At 33.6% G+C, this 22,400-nt stretch overlaps 1 protein-coding gene across 2 annotated transcripts in view; it reads right to left on the bottom strand.

Moving 5' to 3' along the window:
* PPP4R4 (protein phosphatase 4 regulatory subunit 4) overlaps nt 1-22,400 on the bottom strand; it is a 101,829-nt gene that overhangs the window by 11,111 nt on the left and 68,318 nt on the right. For both annotated transcript variants that reach the window (XM_069465263.1, XM_069465264.1), the window contains exons 15-23: nt 18,221-18,326; nt 16,551-16,698; nt 10,586-10,730; nt 8,459-8,500; nt 8,293-8,367; nt 2,749-2,818; nt 2,224-2,310; nt 1,808-1,901; nt 1,143-1,213 (exon numbers count right to left, since the gene is read on the bottom strand). In XM_069465263.1, coding sequence (XP_069321364.1) covers nt 1,143-1,213; nt 1,808-1,901; nt 2,224-2,310; nt 2,749-2,818; nt 8,293-8,367; nt 8,459-8,500; nt 10,586-10,730; nt 16,551-16,698; nt 18,221-18,326 — 838 coding nt within the window. The remainder of the gene's footprint in view (nt 1-1,142; nt 1,214-1,807; nt 1,902-2,223; nt 2,311-2,748; nt 2,819-8,292; nt 8,368-8,458; nt 8,501-10,585; nt 10,731-16,550; nt 16,699-18,220; nt 18,327-22,400) is intronic.

Below are 22,400 nucleotides of genomic sequence, written 5' to 3'. Positions count from 1 at the left end.
TGTTAGAAAGATGTTCTGTTCTGGCCAATGAAAACACTTTTCACAGAACAGCCAAAGAATACATATATTCTTCACGAAAATTTAAAAAACATAACAAGAGGTAAGAGGAAGACAGAATATTCAAAATGTAACATAAAAAGGAACTGTACCTAAGCTCTTAAAAATTGCAGATCTTTGAGAAGATTCACTATTTACGCTAAAAAAATTACCATTACAATTTTCAACCAATTATTTCTAAGGCAGAAAGTTAAAAATACACATTTAGCTACTGGTAGTTTTTAGCCATATATCCCACCCTATTCATAGTATAATTCTACATTCTACTATATAAACTAGAGGTCAGCAAACCACGGCCTACGGCCCAAATCTTGCCTACTGCCTGTCTTTGTCCATACAGTCTTATTAGAACACAGCCGTATCTATTCACTGCGTGCTGACTATGGGTGCTTTTACTCTACAACAGCAGAGTACGTAACTGTGACAAAGACCAATTTGACCAACAAAGCCTAAAATATTTACTATATGGCCCTTCACAGAAGTGTGCTGATCCCAATACAAATTTTCTTTTCTTTTTTTTTTTTTTTTATTTCAGCTCATTATGGGGGTATAAAAGTTCAGGTTATATATATTGCCCATGCCCCCCATCCCCCTGAGTCTGAGCTTCAAGTGTGTCCATTCCCTAGACAGTGCACATTGTACTCATCATGTAGGTATGCAACCATCCCCTCCCCCCACCCCATCCCCCCCAGGCAGAACTTTAAATTTTCAAATACATAATTCCTCAAGTGTTTAGCTGTAAATGATTTGCAGTGAAGTCCTACTGTTTTTAACGTCCTTAAAAATTACTGTGAAATTTTTCATCTATGATTCAGCAGGCCCTCAGACTATGGTAAAACCTATCCTATCTTTTTGTCCTTTTTCTCTTTGAGAAGTATTAAACTCTGGGTCTTGACACAGTGAAAACAAAATAGTATAGTCAAGTATTTCTCAATTGTTAGGGAAAAGTTTAATTTCTTTGGGATCTGATAAAGATGTAAATGTAGGAAAAATACTGTATCTAGAAATAAAGAAATAGATCAATTAAAGAAAATCATATTTTATTAAATTTAGCATTTTTTTGATAAGCTTATATTACTACTTACCAGTTAGTGAAAGCATAGAAGTCTTTGTTAACCCTGAGACAGAAGGTGTATATCCTGCTGTAGAACTTTTACTAGAAGAGAACATGATTTAGTTAAAATACAAGACTATGCTTCTTACAATCTCCATCATCTAACACTTGGGCTGTTTTAATCAGGGTAATTTAATTTATGTGATTCTCTCCTAATCTTAACCATTTATAATTTTGTCTCCTGGGCTAAAGGGAAAACCAGACATTCATCTATTGTCAGGAGACTCTGTAATGATCAGTTTACCATATGAACATGCCACTGGCTTCTTTATAGACACAAACAACATTAATAGCAAATGGGGCATACTGGTACCCATTTAAAAGTTAAGTGGCATGTGTGATACAGCACCACCATTTTCTTCAGAAAATGATATATGGGTTCTATGATGTTATTAAATCGTGTCATGTCAGTTCTTCCCCAATGCCAGGTTACCTATTTTTATGCAAATTGGGAGACTTCAATTATTTTTTAACAATAATTACAAAAGAAAACTGACAAATTATTGGTCTATAAAAAGCTCAAAATTAATTCTTATTTTTATAGTAATGTAACTATTTATTAATGTAACATATGTAAAGATGTATGGCTATAAAATTAAAAATTATATTAAAAAGTGAATGGCTGACAGATCATACCTAGCACACTTCTCTAAGTTGCCATATTTTGCATGAAAAGCTTGATTATTAAAAGACTGGCTTCGAATCAATTTGGATTTCTTGATTTCTTTGCCTAGAGTAACAAACAGAAAAAAAGGAAAATGCATCCAGTTCATCCTTAGCTGCCCCAATTCCCATTCCCTCCTGAACTACCATCATTTTCAGTAAAGCACAGATGGGCCTACCATTCTTTTCTTAGTTTCAGCTGATGGGAGTATTTCTTACCCATACTTATGCATACTGCCCATTAATAACTACCAAAACAACTAATGATAGAAGGCCAAAGTTGTTTTAGAATAATATATCTCATCTTATAGAGTGACTTTGCCTATAATTAATTTTTATAAAAGGAAAAAAATTGTATAAAAGGGACATAAAAAGAAGTTCTTTCTTACTTGTTGATGGGGAGACAGAAGAGGGTCCAGGAACAGAAATGGGGATGCTCTTGGGCAGACTTTGCGTTGCTGTTTTACTGTCTCTACCTAAAAAAACCTCTGTTTTAAGTTCTATAGTTTCCTCTGAGACCTTATTAATCTCCATAAATATATAAGACAATATAGATAATATGAATCACTATCCATAGCTAAGCAGTTGCCTTTTCCAAATATTCTTACTTTATATATTTACATATTTCAGTCTTTATTATTCAGTGATCAATTTCACAATCTAACAGCTGTAATCAAACTTCAAGCTTTCCTTTGAAAGAATCTGAACCTCCACACTGGTTCCCATCTTTTATTCCTGTATTTCTAACATCTGTACCACATTAAACAGCCAATTTTAAAAAAACAAATTTTGAAAAATGAAAGAAAGTGAAGTAATTTTCCATACCATATTAAAAAGTCTGCATAGTCTTTCAGAATAACAGGATGCAACATAATTATGTAACTGAATGGTGAAGACATAGAAAGATTACTTACGTTTCTTTTCAAAAATTTTATCACTCATGGGCCTTCCATCATTCTGTTGCTTCTCCTTCTCTAACTGTTCCTGTTATTAATACAATATCTTAGAATTAAAGGTACAATTTAATAGAAAAATTGTTCTGAGAAATTAAGCTTTAGAGATACAAATAAAGGCTCATAAAAATGTCTAAAAGAAGTATTTTTTTTTTCCATATTAGTATCTAAAGAATTCAGGGCTTTTAGATTTGTCTCTTTTAACATTTACAGAATTTTGCCCTTGGGGGTCTGTGAACCTAAAACAATGAGTCTGGTATTATTGTTATAGTGAGCCTTTATTTTCTAGAAGGTGTTTACCAATTCTCTTTAGTAAAATACCTGTTACTATTGGTCATTTCAATTTCTGATTGGTAAATGGCAAAGTAACATTTTTCTTTAAAAAGATTTAGAGAAAAGGAAATGGTCTCTTAGATATTTTTAAATGCTTTATTTAAGTATAACACACATAGAAAAAGTGCACAAATCATAAGTGTGCAGCTCACTGAATTTTCCCAAAGTAAATACACCTGTATAACCAGCTCCAATATCAAGAAACAAAACATTACCAAAACTCAGAAGCCCCTTCTCCCAATTGAACAAATAGGCAAAAGAATCAATGAACACAGCATGTTCTGAACAAACCTGGCATAACTGACATGCATAGAACACCACATTCAAAAAGCAGAGAACAAACATTCTTTTCAAGTGCACGTGTAAAATAAAGAAAAGGACAGAGAAACCCAATAAGGAAAAGAATTTCCACATAGAACTGGACCACATAAAAAAGAATCAAATGGAAAGTCTAAAACAGAACACACATAAAAATTAAAAATATCATTAGGTGGGCTTAATAGAATTATCTATTTTCCCCATCTTTCCCTGTATTATCTTGATCATATTAATCACAGTTATCTTTAAGTTCTTGTCTGCTAACTCCAATATCAGGATCAGTTGTGGGTCTTTTTATATTGTCTGTTTTTGTCTTGGGCTTAGGTCATTTCATACTAAAATTTTTTTAGAGCCTCCTTATTCTCCACAGTTTCTACAACTGGCAATCCTGAACTCTGATCTCTGTCTTGGAAGACTGCCAAAATAATTTACTTTGCTTTGCAGAGGATTTTCACTTAAGTTTTTAACCTCAAAGCACATGAATTCTCAGCAGAGAAATAGAAAATATTAAAAAATTGTAAATTTTAGAAGTGAAAAATATAATATTGGAAATAAAAAATATTCACTAGGTAAGCTCAGCAGCCAAATGGAGAAGACAGGAGAAAAGCTGATGACGCTGAAGACAGACCAACAAATTGCTCACACTGAGCAGCAGAGTTAAAAAAAAAAAAAAAAAAATTAGAGCAACAAAACCTCCTGGACCTATGGGACAATACTAAAAGACCTAACATACATGTAATTAGAGACCCAAAAATAAGACAGAGAGAAATTGGAACAAAACATATATTTAAATAAACAATGGCCCAAATTTTCCCAAGTTGGAGAGTGATATACACTATAGATTCAGTAGGATGAGCAAATCCAAAACAAGGTAAATTCAAAGTAAATCATGCCTAGCCATATCAAAAGCAAACTGCTAAAAACAATAGATAAAAGAAAAAATCTTGAAAGTGGCCACATAAAAACATTACCTACAGAAGAACGGCAATTCAAATGAGAGCAGATATTTTATCAGATGTTATGGGGCCAGAAGACAGACAGAAGCACATCTTAAAATGCAGAAAGAAAAAGACAATTTACCAAAACTAACAAAAGAAGAATTCTATACCCAGTGAAAATATCCTTCAGGAATAAAGGTAAAAATAAGACATTTTAGATAAAGGAAAACAAGAGAATTTGTCATCAGAAGACCTATGATACAAGATCTGCATAAGAAAATTCTTCAGGCTGAAAGGAAAAAAATACTAGAGGGAAATTTGGATCCTAAGCAATGAATGAAGAGCATTGGAAATGGTAAACATCTGAGCAAACAGAAAAGTTTACTCTCTTAAATTCTTCAAGATACATCTGACAATTTAAAGCAAAAATTATAACACTGTCTGGTGGGGTCCTCAGTGAAGATGTAATTCATGATAACCATAACATAGAGAATGGTGTGGAGTGGGTAAAGCAACCATTGTTAAGTGAAGTGGAACTATATTAACAATAAGTACACGGTGAAAGGTCAGATGTATATATTATAATTTTTAGAGAAACCATCAAAAAATTTAAAAAAAGAGAGGACAACATAATTCACTAATATAAGGGTGAAACGGGTTATCACCATAGATTATCACCATATATTAAAAGGGTAGTATATTATAAACAACTTTTTGCCACCAACAAATTTGACAGCTTAATGGATACGCCTGGAGCTTTGACTTGGGGGGACAGGCAGGACATGGGCAACGTATGTAACCTGAAATTCTGTATCCCCCATAATAAGATGAAATTAAAAAAAAAAAAATTTGACAGCTTAGATGATGTGAGGAAAAAAAAAAAAGCAACTTACCAAAACTGACAAAAGAACAATTAGAAAAATCTAAATAGTTTTATATCTAGTAAAGAAATTACATCAATTACCAAAATCCTTTCCCAAATAAAAACTCTAAACCTAGACAGTTTCACTAGCAAATTCTGCCAAATACCCAAGGAAGAAATAAACCAGTTTTATAGACACTTTTTCAGAAAATAGAGGAGTGGGAACACTATTCATCTTGTTTTACGAGGCCAGAATAACTCTAATACCAAATCTGACCCAAAAATGATAAAAAAGAAAATTAAAGACCAATTCCACTATGAATCTATGAATACAAATGCAAAATTCCTTAACAAAAACATTAGCCAAGAATTTAACAATAGAGAAAAAGGATAATATATCATCATCAAGTAGGATTTATCTCCAAAATACAAGACTGATTTACTATTTGAAAAATCAATGTAATTCAGGGTATTAACAGAATGAAGACGAAAAACCAAATATCATTTCCATATATGACAAAATGCAACAATCATTCATAAAAACTCTCAGCAAACTAGGAGTAAGAGGGAACCTCCTAAATCTGATAAAAGGCATCTACATAAAACCTACTGCTACCATAAGACCTAACGAGGAAAGATTGAACTGTTTCTCTCTAAGATCAGTAAAAAGAAAAGGATGCCCACTTGTCCCACTTTTATTCAACTGTAGGTCTTTAATTGTACTGGAGGTCCTAAAACACATAATATTGAATATGAGGAAGTAATCTTTCTGTATTTAAAGAAGATATGATGGCATACATAGAAAACCCTAGTTTTATTTATTTATTTATTTATTTTTATTTCATCTTGTTATGGGGGATACAGAATTGCAGGTTACATACGTTGCTCCTGTACCGCCTTTCCCCCCAAGTCTGAGCTCCAGGCGTGTCTGATCCCCAGGTCGTGCACATTGCACCCATCATGAGGTATATATCCCTCCCTTCCCCACCCCCTCTTCCTGAGTCAGCACCTTCAAGGAAAACCCTAGTTTTAGAAAATCTAAAAAACAACTTCTAGAACAAATAAACAAATTTAGCAAGTATATAAGATACAAGATTAATACACAAAAAATCAATAATATTCTTATACCACAGCAACAAAAAATGGAAAAAGTGAAATTTACAAATTATAATTTCACTTACAATAATGCCAAAAAAACCCCATAAAATACCTAGTCATAAATCTAGCATAGACTTCATTAAGCTCTATATTGAATGCTATCAAAATTACTAAGAGAAAGGAAGACTAAAAAAATGGAATGGTGGATACTATTCATTGACTAGATGATTCAATTGTTAAGATAGCAATTTTCCAAATTGATCTATGGATAAATCCTAACTAAAATATCAGCAGGATTTTAAGAGAAATTGACAAACTCATTCTAAACTTCATATCAAAATGCGAAGGTCCTAGACTGGCCAAAGCAATTTTAAAAAGAAACATTGTTGGAAAACTTACCCTATCTGGTTTCAGTGATCAAGACAGTTTGGTATTGCCAAAAAGATAAACATATAAATCAGTGGAACAGAATAAGGACTCAAGAAATAGACACATATGTATATGGACAATGGATATTTTTAAAAGGTGCTAAGGCAATTCAAGGGGAAAAGGAAAGTTCCTTAAATGATGCTGAAGAAGCTGGATATCCAGATGGAAAAAAAAAATAAACATATATAAAAATTAACTTGAAATGAATCATAGACCTAAATGTAAAACCTACAACTAAAATTTCTAGAAGAAAACACTGGAAAAAGTCTGTGATTTTGGTATAGACAAAGGATTCTTAGAACAAAAAAAAAAAAATAAGAGAAAAAAATTTATAAACTGGACTTACACAATAAATAAAAGCTAAGCCAGAGACTCCAAGAAAATACTCATAATATGTATATCTGACAAAGGATTTATATTCAGAATGTAAAAATGCTTACATCTCAATAGTAATAAAATAACCCACTTTAAATTCTGATAACAGACTTCATCAAATAAGAGATAAAGATGGCCAATAAGCAAATGAAAAGATGCTCAACATCTTTAGGTATCAGGAATATGCAATTAAAAAAACCTATGAGATGCCATTACATACCCACTGTATGGCCAAAATTAAAAACACTAACCATATCAAGCATTACAGAGGATATGGAATAACTAAAGCTTTCCACCACAGCCAATAGGCACGAAAAATGCTACAACCACTTTGGAAAACACTTTTTGTTTGTTTTTAAGTTAAGCATACCATCCAGCCATTCTATTCCTAAGTATTTACTCAAGAGAAATGAAAATATATGTCTACCCAAAGGCTAATGTTCTTGAAGGCTAACTTCCTCAATGTCACAGCAACTTTATTTGTAATATCCCAAAACTAAAAGTAACCCAAATGCCCATTAAGAGGTGAATGGATAAATAAATTGTGGTACATCTATAATATGGAATCCCACTAAGAAATAAAAAGGAATGACCCACTGATGCATACAACAATATGGATGAATCTCAAAATAATTACATTAATGGAAAGCAGCATGACCAGAAAAAGTACATAATATATGATTCAATTTAAATAATTCTACTAGAAAATGCATACTCATCTACAGTGACAGAAACTACATCAGAGGTTGCTGGGGACTGGAGTAGAAGACATGGATTACCAAGGGGCATACAGAGACTTAGTGGAATGAAAATGTTTCATATTCTGATTGTGGTGATGGGTTCTTGGACATGTCCATATGTCAAAACTCATCAAATTGTGCACTTTAAATATATGCATTTGTTTGTCAATTATACTTCAATAAAGTAGTTTTTTAAAAAGGCTCTCTATAAATATAGTTTTTCTTCTGGTTGATAAAAGAACAGATTTCAGAAAATCAGGACTCTTCTTTACTCAAAGAGTGAAAAAAAAGTGGTGTTTTAGGAAAAAAGAAGTAGTGTGAAATTAAAATAAATTATTTTTGAAGTTTAATAACAAAACAGTTAATATTGGTCAGAAAAGAGTGTATGTGTGCGCGAGTGAAAATAACATACCATTTCCATAAAAAGTAGTTCTTCTCTTTCTTTCTCTTGATCTAACAAATCTTTTTCATAAAACTTTTTCTGAAACTGTTTAAAATGAAATTTTGAAACGTTAGTGATAAGTTTCTCCCAGTTTTTAAATATTCCTTTCAATATAAATAAAAGAGAGTGTATTTACCGCATCCATAGACATTTCCATTCTGTCCAACTCTAATACAGTCTATAAAGAAAGTTTTAAAAATTATTCAACAGCAATGAAATGAAACCAAAACCAACCAATCATTTCTCAGAGACTCCTTTTCCAGAGAGAAGTTCAAAGAGAAGACCTCTGCAAATTCTACCTAATTCTACATTGTATTTATAATCAACTTCTGTACAGTAATGCCAGGATCCATTTTACCTTTTAAATGGTTTTAACCTTAAGCAGAGCAAGTCTACAGGAATATTTTAAATACCAAATGCATGCAATTTAACTAGTTTCTAATAACTCCCAATGCCAATCTTTTCTGAATTTTCAGAAATATAATATAGCTTTTGAATTTTTAAAGTCTTTCAGCTAAATATATATGAAACAAGCTATCATTTGGCTTAAAATCCTTACTTCTATAGAATTTTTTTTATCATTATGATACTCAACGCAATAGAAAAGACTTTGCTCTGAAAGTATTCTCTAAATTTACTATTTGTCTTTCAGAATATACTAGTTTGAAACAAACTGTTCCAGTCAAACAATGGTCAATCTAATTCAGGGTTCTGTCTGTGATAGAGGACAGTACCTTTAACACTTATTTTACAAGAGGAACTCTAATGGCCAAAATATGTTTATATACTTATATGCCCAAAGCTATTCATTACAAACATAAAATTTATTTAAAGCTTTCTTTTTATGCTGAAATTTACGAAAAAGTTACAATTTATGCCATGAAATACCCCCTTGTTAAATAAAGTACTCCATTCCATTTTTATCTCAAAGCTTTGCGTAGCTTCCTCAGAGGTTCCCATACTAATAAATCATTAGACTACAAAATTTTCATGGGACAGATTGACTTCATGTGAAACGTACTTAAAATAAGAGCTATACTCTAGGATAATCCATTGTAGATTAAAAATCCATTAGTTTAATGATATCATTGTACCTATATGACATTCACTTGTACCTGTATGAGGTTAGCTTGTATTATCTCTTGAATTAATAAATTCTTTGGGAAAAATAACCCTCTCGTGTTCATTATTTGGACAAGTTAACTCCATTGCCTAGAGTTTGTACTTAAATAGTAAGGACAGAACAAGCAGGTAGAAACAAGTGTGAGAGTGTGTGTGTATGTACGCTTTTAGATATAGCTGCATGTCCAACTCTGGATATTTTGGGTTATTTCAGTTAATGAAAGAGGAATTCATATTTCAGCAAAAATAAAATTATACTAATTAATACTAAGTCACCAAAACATTTCATTAAAAAGTTTCTCATGTGACATTTGCCAACGATTTTTAGAAAAAAAGATTCTATTTTTTCTCACCATCGATGCTAATTTATTTATTGCATTAATAAATTAATTTTTCTCACTACAAACAAATGCTCAAAAATTGCATGTCCTGAAGTTCACATTCAGATTCATAAAAGTAACCACTTTAATTTGGCTTGATCTTATAAAAATATTAGTTATATATTCAGCATAGAGAGTTTTTGAGGACTATAACATATTTTAAGGTTTGGCTCACTAACCCAAATTTTTACTGTTTTAGTTTTCCAACATTGTCAAACAAGAAATATAATAAGATCTCACACTGAAACAAAACAAACCATAAGATACAATAATGTTCCATTATTTACAAATGAATGCACTCTATTATAATCCTAGCTCTGCCACTTAACTCACCTGATCTCAAGCAGACCATTGAATTAAGTCTGAGGGCCCTTCCAGGGCTAAGTTTCTATAAAATGTGACTTTCCCAATTTTACCAACAAAGTTTTACTGGATTATAATCACTTATAAATAAAGTCTGGTGAATGACATTCATAATTATTGAACAGTATTCACTGAGCACATAACATGTGCCAAACTCTCTGTCATGGAGCTTATATTACTAGTAATAAAAGTTTAATATCTAAGTGCCCTTTAGAAAGATCTTTCCAGTCATATCCAGCCAGAGTACACATCAACCGAATCATTTATTAATTCTTTCCACTCTAGCAAGGATGTAAGTATTTTAACATACTGCTATCCTGTCAAGCTAAAATAGTGAAGCTATGATTAACACGACCTTAATGTAAGAAATGCAACATTGTGTCAAGAGTGATACTTACTTTTTTTACAATAGCCAGAACATCTTTATCTTTTTCTTGACACAGGAGTTTTCTCACACACATTTCTAACTGCTGAAGTAGATGCTTATCTGCAGGAATCTTCAGGGTAGATTTCACTTTGGGCAACAGGTAGCAAAGTTTCATTCTATAATAAATTACATAGTGTTTACTTCTGAGTAAATTTAAGAACTAAGAATAACAGTAACATGAAACTGAAACAAAAAACAAGTTTTAGATAGCCTGAGAGTTCATTTAGTCATGTATTAAATAACAAGTATTTATGGAGTATCTATTATGTATTACCCATCCATTATTCTGGGTGCTGAGATACAACAGTGAATAAAACCGATAAAATGCTCTCATGGAGCTACATTCTAGTATGGTGGTAGGGAAGAGAAGAGAAACAAGTAAAATGTCTGTCAGACAGTGGTAAGCACAGTGGAGAAAAATAAAATGTGGAAACAGACGAGGGAGTACCAAGAGAGGGGGATTAATAAGTTTTAATGCTGGTGGTCAGAGAAGGTGTCAGTGAAGGTTTGACTGAACAGATAACATTTAAGCAAAAACCTAAAGAAAATTACAGAATGAGCCACGTGAGTAGTTAGAAAAGAGCCGTAGGGCACATAGGGGGAGCCTGCCTCCCACGTTGCCTCAAATTAGCAAACACAGAGTGCAGGTATGATTAGCAGGAGACCTCAGAGTGGGAATGAGAGGCCTTGCAGGCCCCAGTAAGGAGACTGGCCTTTCTTCTGAGTGCAATGAGAAGCCATTGGAGGGTTCTGAGCAGAGAGGTCTGACTACTGTGTTGGCTGTAGGTGGTCAAGGACAGAAGAAGAGAAACAATAGGGGAGGTCCTTGCAATGATTCAGGCAAGAGATGATGGGGTGAACCAGAGTTACAGCAGTAAAGGTGGAGAGCAGTGGTTGGATTCTGAATACATTGCACAAGCAGCAGGATGTGCTGAGGGATTAGAGCTGAAGAGACAGAAAGGACTTATTTAAGGTTTTGACCTAAGTAAGTAGGAAGATGAAATGGTTATTTACTGAGATGGAGAAGACTACAGAAGGATCAAAAGCTGGTAAGAAAGATCAGGATTTAATTTTGGACAGATTAAGTCTGAGATGCCTATTAGATACTCAATGGAAGTGCTAAGCGGGTGGTTGGCTCAATGAGTCCGTTGTCCAGGGTAGATGTCTACACTAGCAACACAATGAGGAATCTGCAGCATGTAGATGATATTTAAGCCATGAGATTGGAGGGATCACCAAGGTGATAAGTGCAGTTAAAGAAGAAAGGAGACAAAAGAATACAGTCCAGGTCCAAGTACTATCACAGTCTAGAATGGGTCGAAAAGAACAAGGAGGCTGAATAATGCCAGAGAGGTAAGAGGAAATCCAGCAATCTAAAGAAAACCTTTCTTGGAGGAGGTAGTTCAGAGGAAATGTTCAGCTTTGCTAAACTAAAACTCTACTTCTTTGCCAGGCCTGGTTTTAGAGAGGGATGCTAGGAGGTTCTCTATTTTATAGCTGCTATATTTGTTCATTCATTTGAGTGCTCTCCACATTAGTATTTTTTATTTCTATCGCAAACCTTGAGACAACTAAATCCCATTCCTAAATTTTCCAGGATGCTTTCTCAGCTGAACCTTCAGTTGCTGATTCTTCATATCCAGCAAAATTTGCTTTTTATTCAAGTAAAAAGGGTAAAAAAGCTCCTCCTCTAGAATTTTCAGCACTGGAAGTAGCAATAATAGCCTCAATCTCACTCCGAGCTCATCATGGATACTGCTAAGCCTGGTGATGCTTTCTCTAATTAAGAAGTCCCAATTCCCCCAAAGAGAAATTATTTCATTTCTGACAGCTGTGGAGAAGGCTTCTCTGAATACCAATAGTCTTTTTCCAGCCTTTGATATTGTCTAAACGCAGTGAATTTAAATTTTAAACATTCACTTAAGGACAAACAAAAACACTTAACAGTCTATGCACACTTCATGCTTTATAATCCAAGTCATGTCTAGACAATATACATTCAGCAAAAGTTACACAAGCCATAATAGTGATTCATTCTCTATTAGACTCCTGGACCCATAAGATTGTAAAGTTCTTCAGATTAGGGGTGACATCCTTCTGGTAAGCTAAATTGCTTATGTACATTATCTCAAGTATTTATACCTCAGAATACCTTATGACTTATGTAACGAGAGAAATCAATGCACAGACAGGTTTTGTAACTTGCCCAAAGATACACATCTAGAGCTGGAATTTCAGCTCAAACAGTGTGGCTCCAGAAACTGTCCTCCTAATCTATGTGATCCTACCACCCTTGCCTGTGATGGCTCTCATGCTGTCTACACAGCTCTATAGCATTGCATAAAGGTTTTTGTACCCACAAACCAGTTAGTATACAGTGCTGCCAGACTCATTTCTTTGGCTGGTGGCTTCCCAAGCAAAAGAGTAAGAACCAAGACATATTGCTATACAATGATGTATTGCCCAAAAAGTCTCTAAAATTTATGTAGTAATATTTAATTAATCTTCTTTTAGTTTTTGAATTGGCAGATTGCTTTCTCTTAGAGTCAGTGCAATGGTATTAATCACATTGACCAGAGTAGAGATGATTTCATTTCCTTCCAAATTATTTTTGTCAACTGCTTGGTGACAATTTATCACATTGGAAGTTACTTTTCTAGAATCATAACTTCAATTTACAAAATGTTAACAATATAGCTGGATTCATTAGTTGGTCAGGAAGAGGTAAAATCTAGAGATTTTCTTTAAATGTCAGGGATATGCCAACTCTCGTTTATTAATATAAAGCACAAGTAAGATGCACAAAAAACTAAAGCCAAAACAGTTGTGCTTTCTGTATCTTCTCACATTAAAAATAACAAAACACAAACCGACCCCTAGATTGTTCCCATTAACTAGTGCTCATGAAATTCTAAGGCTGAACTTTTCAATATCTTTTGACAATTTTCCTTGGTATATATATCAACAGCAAGACTATTAACCTAGGCTACCTTATTGCCTTGCCAAGTCTTCCTATTAAAAAATATTATCATGTTTTACATATTGCCTACAATTCATGTCAGTTGTTTATAAAAGATGCACATATGCAACTGGTCCCCACATCTGACATGGGTTTAAAACTCCTTTAATCCCATTATCAAATGTACAAATAATTCTTAAGTAATAATATGCATGTACTTCATGCCACTAAACTATACATTTAAAAATGGTTAAAATGGTAAATTTTATGTTATGTATATTTTACCACAATATATAAAAAAAGAAACAATATGCTCATTTTGGGAGAAAAAAAGAACAAAATATATTTATTCTTTTTTTTTCAAATTTCCAAGCAAGCCATTTTCAGGCCTGTTCCATCCATCCAACTTAACAGTTAACCAAATCCAATTATTTATTGGATTTGGCCGGGCGCGGTAGCTCACGCCTGTAATCCTAGCACTCTGGGAGGCCGAGGCGGGTGGATCGCTCAAGGTCAGGAGTTCGAGACCAGCCTGAGTAATGAGCGAGACCTCGTCTCTACTAAAAATAGAAAGAAATTATCTGGCCAACTAAAATATATATAGAAAAAAAAATTAGCCGGGCATGGTGGCGCATGCCTGTAGTCCCAGCTACTCGGGAGGCTGAGGCAGTAGGATTGCTTAAGCCCAGGCGTTTGAGGTTGCTGTGAGCTAGGCTGACGCCATGGCACTCACTCTAGCCTGGGCAACAAAGCGACACTCTGTCTCAAAAAAAAAAAAAAATATTTATTGGATTTCACAAAGAAGACCCCGTATAGCAAAAGCAATTTTAAGCAACAAAAACAAAATGGGAGGTATTAATTTGCCAGACCTCAAACTATACTACAAGGCCATGGTTCTTAAAACAGCCTGGTACTGGCACAAGTTCAGGGACACAGACCAGTGGAACACAACAGAAAATCCAAATATAGAACCATCCTCATATAGTCACCTAATTTTTGACAAAGCAGGAAAGAATATACTCTGGGGACAAGAATCCCTATTCAATAAATGGTGCTGGGAGAATTGGTTAGCCACTTGTAGAAGACTGAAACAGGACCCACAGCTTTCACCTCTCACAAAAATCAAATCACGGTGGATGACAGACTTAAACCTTAGGCGTGATACAATCAGAATTCTAGAAGAAAATATAGGAAAGACTCTTACAGACATTGGCCTAGGCAAAGAATTTATGAAGAAGACCCCCAAGGCAATCACAGCAGCAACAAAAATATGAATGGGACATGATTAAATTAAAAAGCTTCTGCACAGCCAAAGAAACAGTCCAGAGAATAAACAGACCACCTACAGAATGGGAAAAAATTTTTGCATACTACACATCAGATAAAGGACTGATAACAAGAATCTATTTAGAACTCAGGAAAATCAGCAAGAAAAAATCAAGCAACCCTATCAAAAAGTGGGCAAATGACATGAATAGAAACTTCTCAAAAGAAGATATAAGAATGGCTAACAAACATATGAAAAAATGCTCAACATCCCTAATCATCAGAGAAATGCAAATCAAAACCACAATGAGATATCACTTAACCCCAATGAGAATGGCCTTTATCAAAAAAAACCAAAACAACACATGTTGGCGTGGGTGTGGAGAGACAGGAACACTAATACACTGCTGGTGGGACTGCAAACTAGTGCAACCCCTGTGGAAAGCATTATGGAGGTATCTTAAGCAGATTCAAGTAGACCTGCCATTTGACCCAGCAATCCCATTACTGGGCATATACCCAAAGGAAAAAAGGTCATTCTGTAACAAAGACACATGTACCCGAATGTTTATAGCAGCACAATTCACAATAGCAAAGATTTGGAAACAACCCAAATGCCCATCAATACATGATTGGATTAGTAAGCTGTGGTATATGTATACCATGGAATATTACTCAGCTATAAGGAATAATGAAGATACGACATCTCTATGGTTCTCCTGGAGAGAGTTGGAACCCATTATATTAAGTGAAGTATCCCAAGAATGGAAAAACAAGCATCACATGTACTCACCAGAAAATTGGTTTCCCTGAACATCACCTAAATACACATCTGGGAACGACACCAATCGGATATCAGACTGAGGTGGGGGTTGGAGGAGGGGATGGGTATATGCCTACACAATGAGTGCATTGCGCACCGTTTGGGGAATGGTAACGCTTGAAGGTACTGATTCAGGAAGGGGGGGTGGGGAAGGGAGGGATAGATACCTACATGATGGTGCAACGCCCACTACCTGGGGAACAGACAAGCCTGGAGCTCTGACTTGGGGGGAAAGGCGGTACATGGGCAACGTATGTAACCTGCAATTCTGTATCCCCCATAACAATAAGATGAAATAAAAAAAATATATTTATTGGATTTCAAAATTGTAAGGTAGTTGAACATAGAAGACAGGACAAAGACCTCAAATCAGCCCTACTTCTCAGAATAAATGGGTCCCTAAAAATGGACAGATACTCACAAGCCAACTCTGAAGTGACAAGGCTGCTGACTATTTTTGCTTGACTTTTAATGATAGGCAACTTAATACCTATTCAACCTCTCCCAGTGCCGATATGTGTATCCAAATGGCTGAAGAAGCTTGTCAATCTGACTGCAACTTACTGCTCTCAACCCAATAAAACAAAAGATCTAAGACAGTGTTGAAAGATTATGCTTCCAAGTCCTATAGATGCTTATCAATTATTAATACCAAGAATTTCAAAGCCACTGTAAATTCTTCACTCAATTTTTTAATTGACTAAGAAAAAGATTTTGCATATATTCACTATATTAGCTATATAAGAAATATAATGTTAGCTCTGACTCAGCGGGATAGGCGGTACATAGGCAACGTATGTAAGCTGAACTTTTGTACCCCCATAATAAGCTGAAATAAAAAAAAAGAAATATAATGTTTTCAAATATTTTCTTTGATTGATAACATACCTCACATTTGCTACTGGATCATGTGTCAGTTCAATAGCAGGTAGAAAGAAATATTTACAGAAAAATGATTTGGAAAAGATCTCTATAATAAATTCACAGGTATCCAAAAATCTAAGTCTATTCCAATAACTTTTTCCTTGGCCCAGTTCTAGAAATAACAACAAAAATTATCAAAAGTTAATTTTTCCTATATGAAATTACATATGACAAAATTAAACACATAAAATCCATAACAAGTTTCTTTATGCCCACAATTTGGTTAGCAAATACAAGAGATTAGGAAAATAAATCACATATTCCCCAGATTTATAGATTCCCAAATTATTGATACCTCAAAAACCAGCAAAAAGTTTTATTAAACATTGCATTGAATTCCATAAGCATTTATTAACCATTCAATGACTAGATCTACTATTTTTTGATCACCCACCATGTGCTAGGTACTTTACACATATTATCTTGTTTAACCCTGAAAAGCAATCCAATGTGACATGCATACCTATTCCTCCTAAAAGATAAGGCTACTGAGGTTCAGAGAGGTTAAAGTCACATAGAAGGCAGATGCAGAGCTAGAATTCAAATGCAAGTCTAACTTCAAAATCTTTTAATACTCAAATTAACTGTTTTTTCCCTCTTGTTTCCTTAAAAATGCTTTGAGTGGACACAGTCATATGTAAATAGTACTACTGACAATAACTCAGGTTAATATTTAAAGGTTTTCTTCTTTTTACATAAATGTTCAAAAACAAAACTCAATTATTTAAAGCCAAATAGAATCTTCTTTCAAAATAAAACATTCTAAATGTAAGCTTCTGCCACTTAAAAATGAAAATTGCATTAAGATAGACTACAAAAAGAAAAATTAAAGCATACTGACCATAATTTTTCTTAAATGGAATTTTATGAAAGTACTCTAATTTTTTGAAAAGTGGTGATTCATACTTAAAACAATAAACTCCAATAAACAGAAAATCCCATTACTGCCTATGCTGGATAATAGAGTTTAATAAAAACATTAAGACATTGTAGTCAAAGCAAGTATACAATAATTGACAAATTCACTAGGTATATGTAGGTATGTGTAATTATTTTTAGAATTAATACTTTAACCAAAAGTTTTTGCCTTGATTTTTGCTCTTGACAAATTAAAATCAATTTTCATTTGTAAATTTATTTAGTTTCTTAAGCTATTATTATAAACTACCTAGGCTCACCAGATTCACATTCATATGTATTATAAATTCTAGTAAAGGAAAAAATTCCACATTCTGTTAATTATGTTAATGTTAAAAACAGGACCATAAAGTAAAAGATGAGATTCATGGATATTTTATTTATATTTTAGTTCCAAATGCCATTTCATCAAGGTAGAAACTGGGCTTTCAATGTAAACGTACATTCACTTCACGTTTAATTTCTCAAGTGTAGAAATTCATAGAAGAATGCTCAAAGTAATCATTAATTTCATTCATCACACATCTAATCCTGCCATAAAGATGTCTAAAAAACAAAAATTACCCAACAAAACTGAAATAAAAACACACAATAGATACTTACCAACATCAGCCTAATTATTCATGGCAAAAAGATACATAAATCAGATCTAACAATAACTAAGGCCAACTAGTTTACCTTCTTTTTTCTCAAAATGAGAGATAATGATTACTTACGTTCGATTAATTTTTGAATGACCTCATGTCTCTGTTCTTGTTTACGATTGTAACGTAGAAAAATGCATAGAGTTCGTGAAGCTGCCTTTTGGACAGGTAAGACATTCTTAAAGAAAAAAATAAGAAAGACAATTACACTAGACTAACATTATCATATATTCTAAATAATTTGGCCCCACCAAACCGATTTTAAGCTACTGGCTGAAAATAAGAGGAGTGGTTTACTTCCTCTCAAATCACTGAACTTATATCCTTCTGGAAGTGTCTTCATAATTTAATGTTAATATCACTCAGGCAAATCAACTAACTTATCATATTACAAAGTTAATTTAATTTGGCACAGAATTGTACAAATCATCCAGATTTGATTCACATCATCTTAAGTGATATTCTCCTCAAATACACCTCCACCATCCATTCTTTTAGTCATTCCCTGGACTTTGTCACACATTCATTCAACAAACATTTGCTAGAGCATACCACATGTCAGGTACATTATCAAAAATGTGCCATTTCTAAAATATAAATTTAGAGATCCATGACAGGGTATACTCTTTGATACTTCTGGCTTAATTCTAGTTCTTCAACCTCAATGTCTCTCATTGAGATCTCTGGTCCATGGTACAGATAAAGCTTAAAATCCAAAGGACACCATGTCAATCACTCTCACCAATGTTCTAAACTCCTTTACCCTTTGAGTTTCTTTCACGCCTCTGGGCAGAACTCTAATTCTAAATGAATGCAACCCTTTATCTTTACTAGGTTTGGGTTCAAACCATGTAGCAGAAAAAAAACTCTCAACTAGGCAGTATAAATTCATGTTCATCATCTTGACTTACATGCAAATATTATAATATTCAATTATAAAGATTCAGACTATTATTGCAGGGATCCTTAAAATTTAAGTAGAATAAAACTTTATATTGCTGAGACAGTATTGCCTGCTATCTCCTCTCATATTTTATTACAAGCTACTTCCGTTCTATTGTGTACAATTAGTGTAATGTTTTTAATCTATTGAATATAAAAAGAGGATATCTGCTATGATTTAGAACAGAAAATTTAAGACATATACATAAACAGATACATGAACTGGGATTAAGAAAAATGAATTTTAGATAATTGGTGAACTAATTTCATTTTGCAGAGACTGATAGAATTTCAAATGTCAGTCATATAAAAACACATATATTTTGTACCTCATATATAATACATATTATACTTTATAGTATAAGGTAAGTATTCTCTGGGGCCAGAAATCAAACATAAATGTAATCATGTCAAAAGCACATAAAAGCCAGTTTGAAGAAGTTGTAACAATTTGAGCACATAGAATAATGACTGTAATTAATTAAAATGTCATTTAGTATTTTAAAATTAGTCTAAAAGATAGACACACGCACACCATCAAAAACAAAATTCATCTGTTGCCATTAAAAGTAGCTACTGCAACAACTCTTAGCTCTGAAAATGGATAATTAAAGGAAAAGAATTAAGAATGCATTCTGTCTTTTACGTTAATTAGAAAGTGTAGCTCAGGGTAATTAAATAACCAATGTGAATGAAGCAAAGTACTTCTTTACAGAATACCACCATCAAAAAATGTGTAAGCAATGAAGGAATTTTTAAAAATCATTCTTTTGCAAGTGCTAATGAAATAACTGATTCAAGCAAGGATCATCAACAGATGCTAAAACTAATGGGTGAAAGGCTGATGGGAAACTGAATATCCAGGGGGCTGAAGTATCAGCCACAGATTACAATGCAGATCACGCGGGAGAAAACGTAATTTTGCAGTGGACAAATAGGGCTGTCACCACCTGCATAACCACTCTTAGCTCACTAATAGTAGAACAACCATCCACACATGACGTAATATAAAATACACAGAGAACTTAGGAAGTATTCTTGCCAAAAACATTTAACCTAATTCTCAGCAAACCCTCAAATCTAGTTTCTAGTTTACAAGAAACATGGAGAACAGATGAACAAATTCACACCATGAAGTGATTCCTCAAATAGTTGGAATATTCTACAGGAAAACTACCTAATCTCTTCTACAATGCAATGTGATGAAAAAGTGGGGGAGGAGGGAGGACAGGAAAATCTTCTAGATTAAAAGGCAATGAAGAGATGTAACAGCTAAAGGCAAGGTATAGACCTTAATTGGATCCTATATGGAATAAAACAACTATCAAATATATTTGGGGGAAATTGGTAAAATTTATATATGGACTAGATATTAAAGAATATTATTCTTTAACATTTTTTTAATATTTATTCTTTAACATTTATTAAAGAATAAATACTAATTTTATTAAATGTAATAACCATATTGTGATTATATAGGTAAATGTCCCTTTTTTGGAGACAAATACTAAAATGTTTAGAGATAAAATATAATGATATCTATAATTTAAAATTCTTTAGTACAATGAAACAGAAGAGGCGAATATATAGCAAAATGTTAATTGTTACATCTAGGTGATGGGTATTTAGGGTTCATTATAATATTTTCTTTGCCTTTTTGTACCTTTACATTTTTTTCATAACAAGAGTAGGGAACAAAAGCTTGTGTCATTCCTTTCTCAAAACCTTCCAAAGAATTCTCTTGTCTCAGAAAACACAATCCAAAGTCCATATCACGGCCTTCGAGGGCCTCTGTGCTGTAGACCCAGCCACCTGGCTAGCCTCAGCTCTCTACCACTTGCCACACCAGTCACCTTGCTGCTCCCCACACGCCCAAGCCTATCCTGCTTCACAGGTTTGCAGTCACTACCCACTTTGCTTGGACTGCTGGTCTTTCAGGCATCTGCACGGCTCACTCCCTCACTTTGCTCAAGCCTCCGCACAAAGTATACTTGGTCCTGACCACCGTATTCCCAATGGCATCCTACCAGCCTCCATTGCTTTCTCCTCCTCAACTCTGTTTTATAGTTCTTCACTGAACTTTTCATCCCTGACACACTGTTTGTTTGTTTGTTTATCTTAAGATAGAGATCTTAATTGGATCCTGTATGGATTAAAACAACTGTAAAATACATTTGGAGCATAAGTGGTAGAATTTTAATATGAACTGGATATTAAATGATATTAAAGAATAACTGTTAATTTTGTTAAATGTCCCCAGTAGAATGTAAGTTCTATGAAAATAGGTCCTTTGTCTCTCTTGTTCACTATTGTATTCCTGACACCTAGAATAGTGCTTGGCACATAATAAGCACTCAGTAAGTTTTACTGAATGAATGAACAAATGAATATTCTGACCGTTAGGTACAGAACTAAAAATGTAAATCTTTTTTTAATATGTGCGCTCTCTGAGCATGGAAAATGTGCTGTAACAATCATGTATTTCCTTTAAAGTGTGGAATTAGCTCCTTGTAAAAGAAAACTGTAAAACAAATATCTCAGGCTGACAAGTACTTGAACACACTGTACACTGTAATCATTTCTCTTTCCTGATAAGAGAAGCTAGAATACAGATTATGTATCTTCAGCTTTCTAAACACAAACATGCCTACCAAGTAATTAGGTTGAGACCAACAATAAAGAATAAACTTCACAGCACCTGTTATCACCACCTGTTAATATATTTATTTATTATTTTATTATCTCACTCGCACCACCACTGCTTTAGAATGCAAGGATTAGAGCAGGATTCTGTTTTGTTCACTCCTATATGCCCAGCTCTTAGAACAGTGCCTGAGACATAGGAGGGACTCAAACAACTAACTGCTTAATAAAATTAATTAATAAATTCTGTTCAATTCTATGTGAAATGTCCTACGTGGACATTTCAATGTCCTACATTCATGCTATCAAATGTAAAACTGATAAAGATGCTATCGTTGTCAAAATCACTTTTTAAGATGGTTGCATCTACAATATAACCTTCATTGCTTAGGCTTTCCTTCGATATATGAAATAAACCTGTAGGGGTGTTAATTAATAAAATGTGTTCCTATTACTTTTTTACTTAAGTTATAAACAACACCAATAACATAATTTTTTTCTTTTTTAAATCTTTGAAGCTAAAATTGATTTTGGGTTTTTGAGATGGCTGCTACAATTCATCATCTCCTTTTTATTGAGAACAAATGAGAATTTAAAATACTTTTTAGCAGTTTCTAAAACGGAACTATATGGAACTTTTTATGCTTAAAAAATGGGAAATGGATGT

The sequence above is a fragment of the Eulemur rufifrons genome, chromosome 2, assembly GCF_041146395.1.
Source record: "Eulemur rufifrons isolate Redbay chromosome 2, OSU_ERuf_1, whole genome shotgun sequence".
NCBI lineage: Eukaryota > Metazoa > Chordata > Mammalia > Primates > Lemuridae > Eulemur > Eulemur rufifrons.
This window is presented reverse-complemented; position numbering and strand designations above follow the sequence as displayed.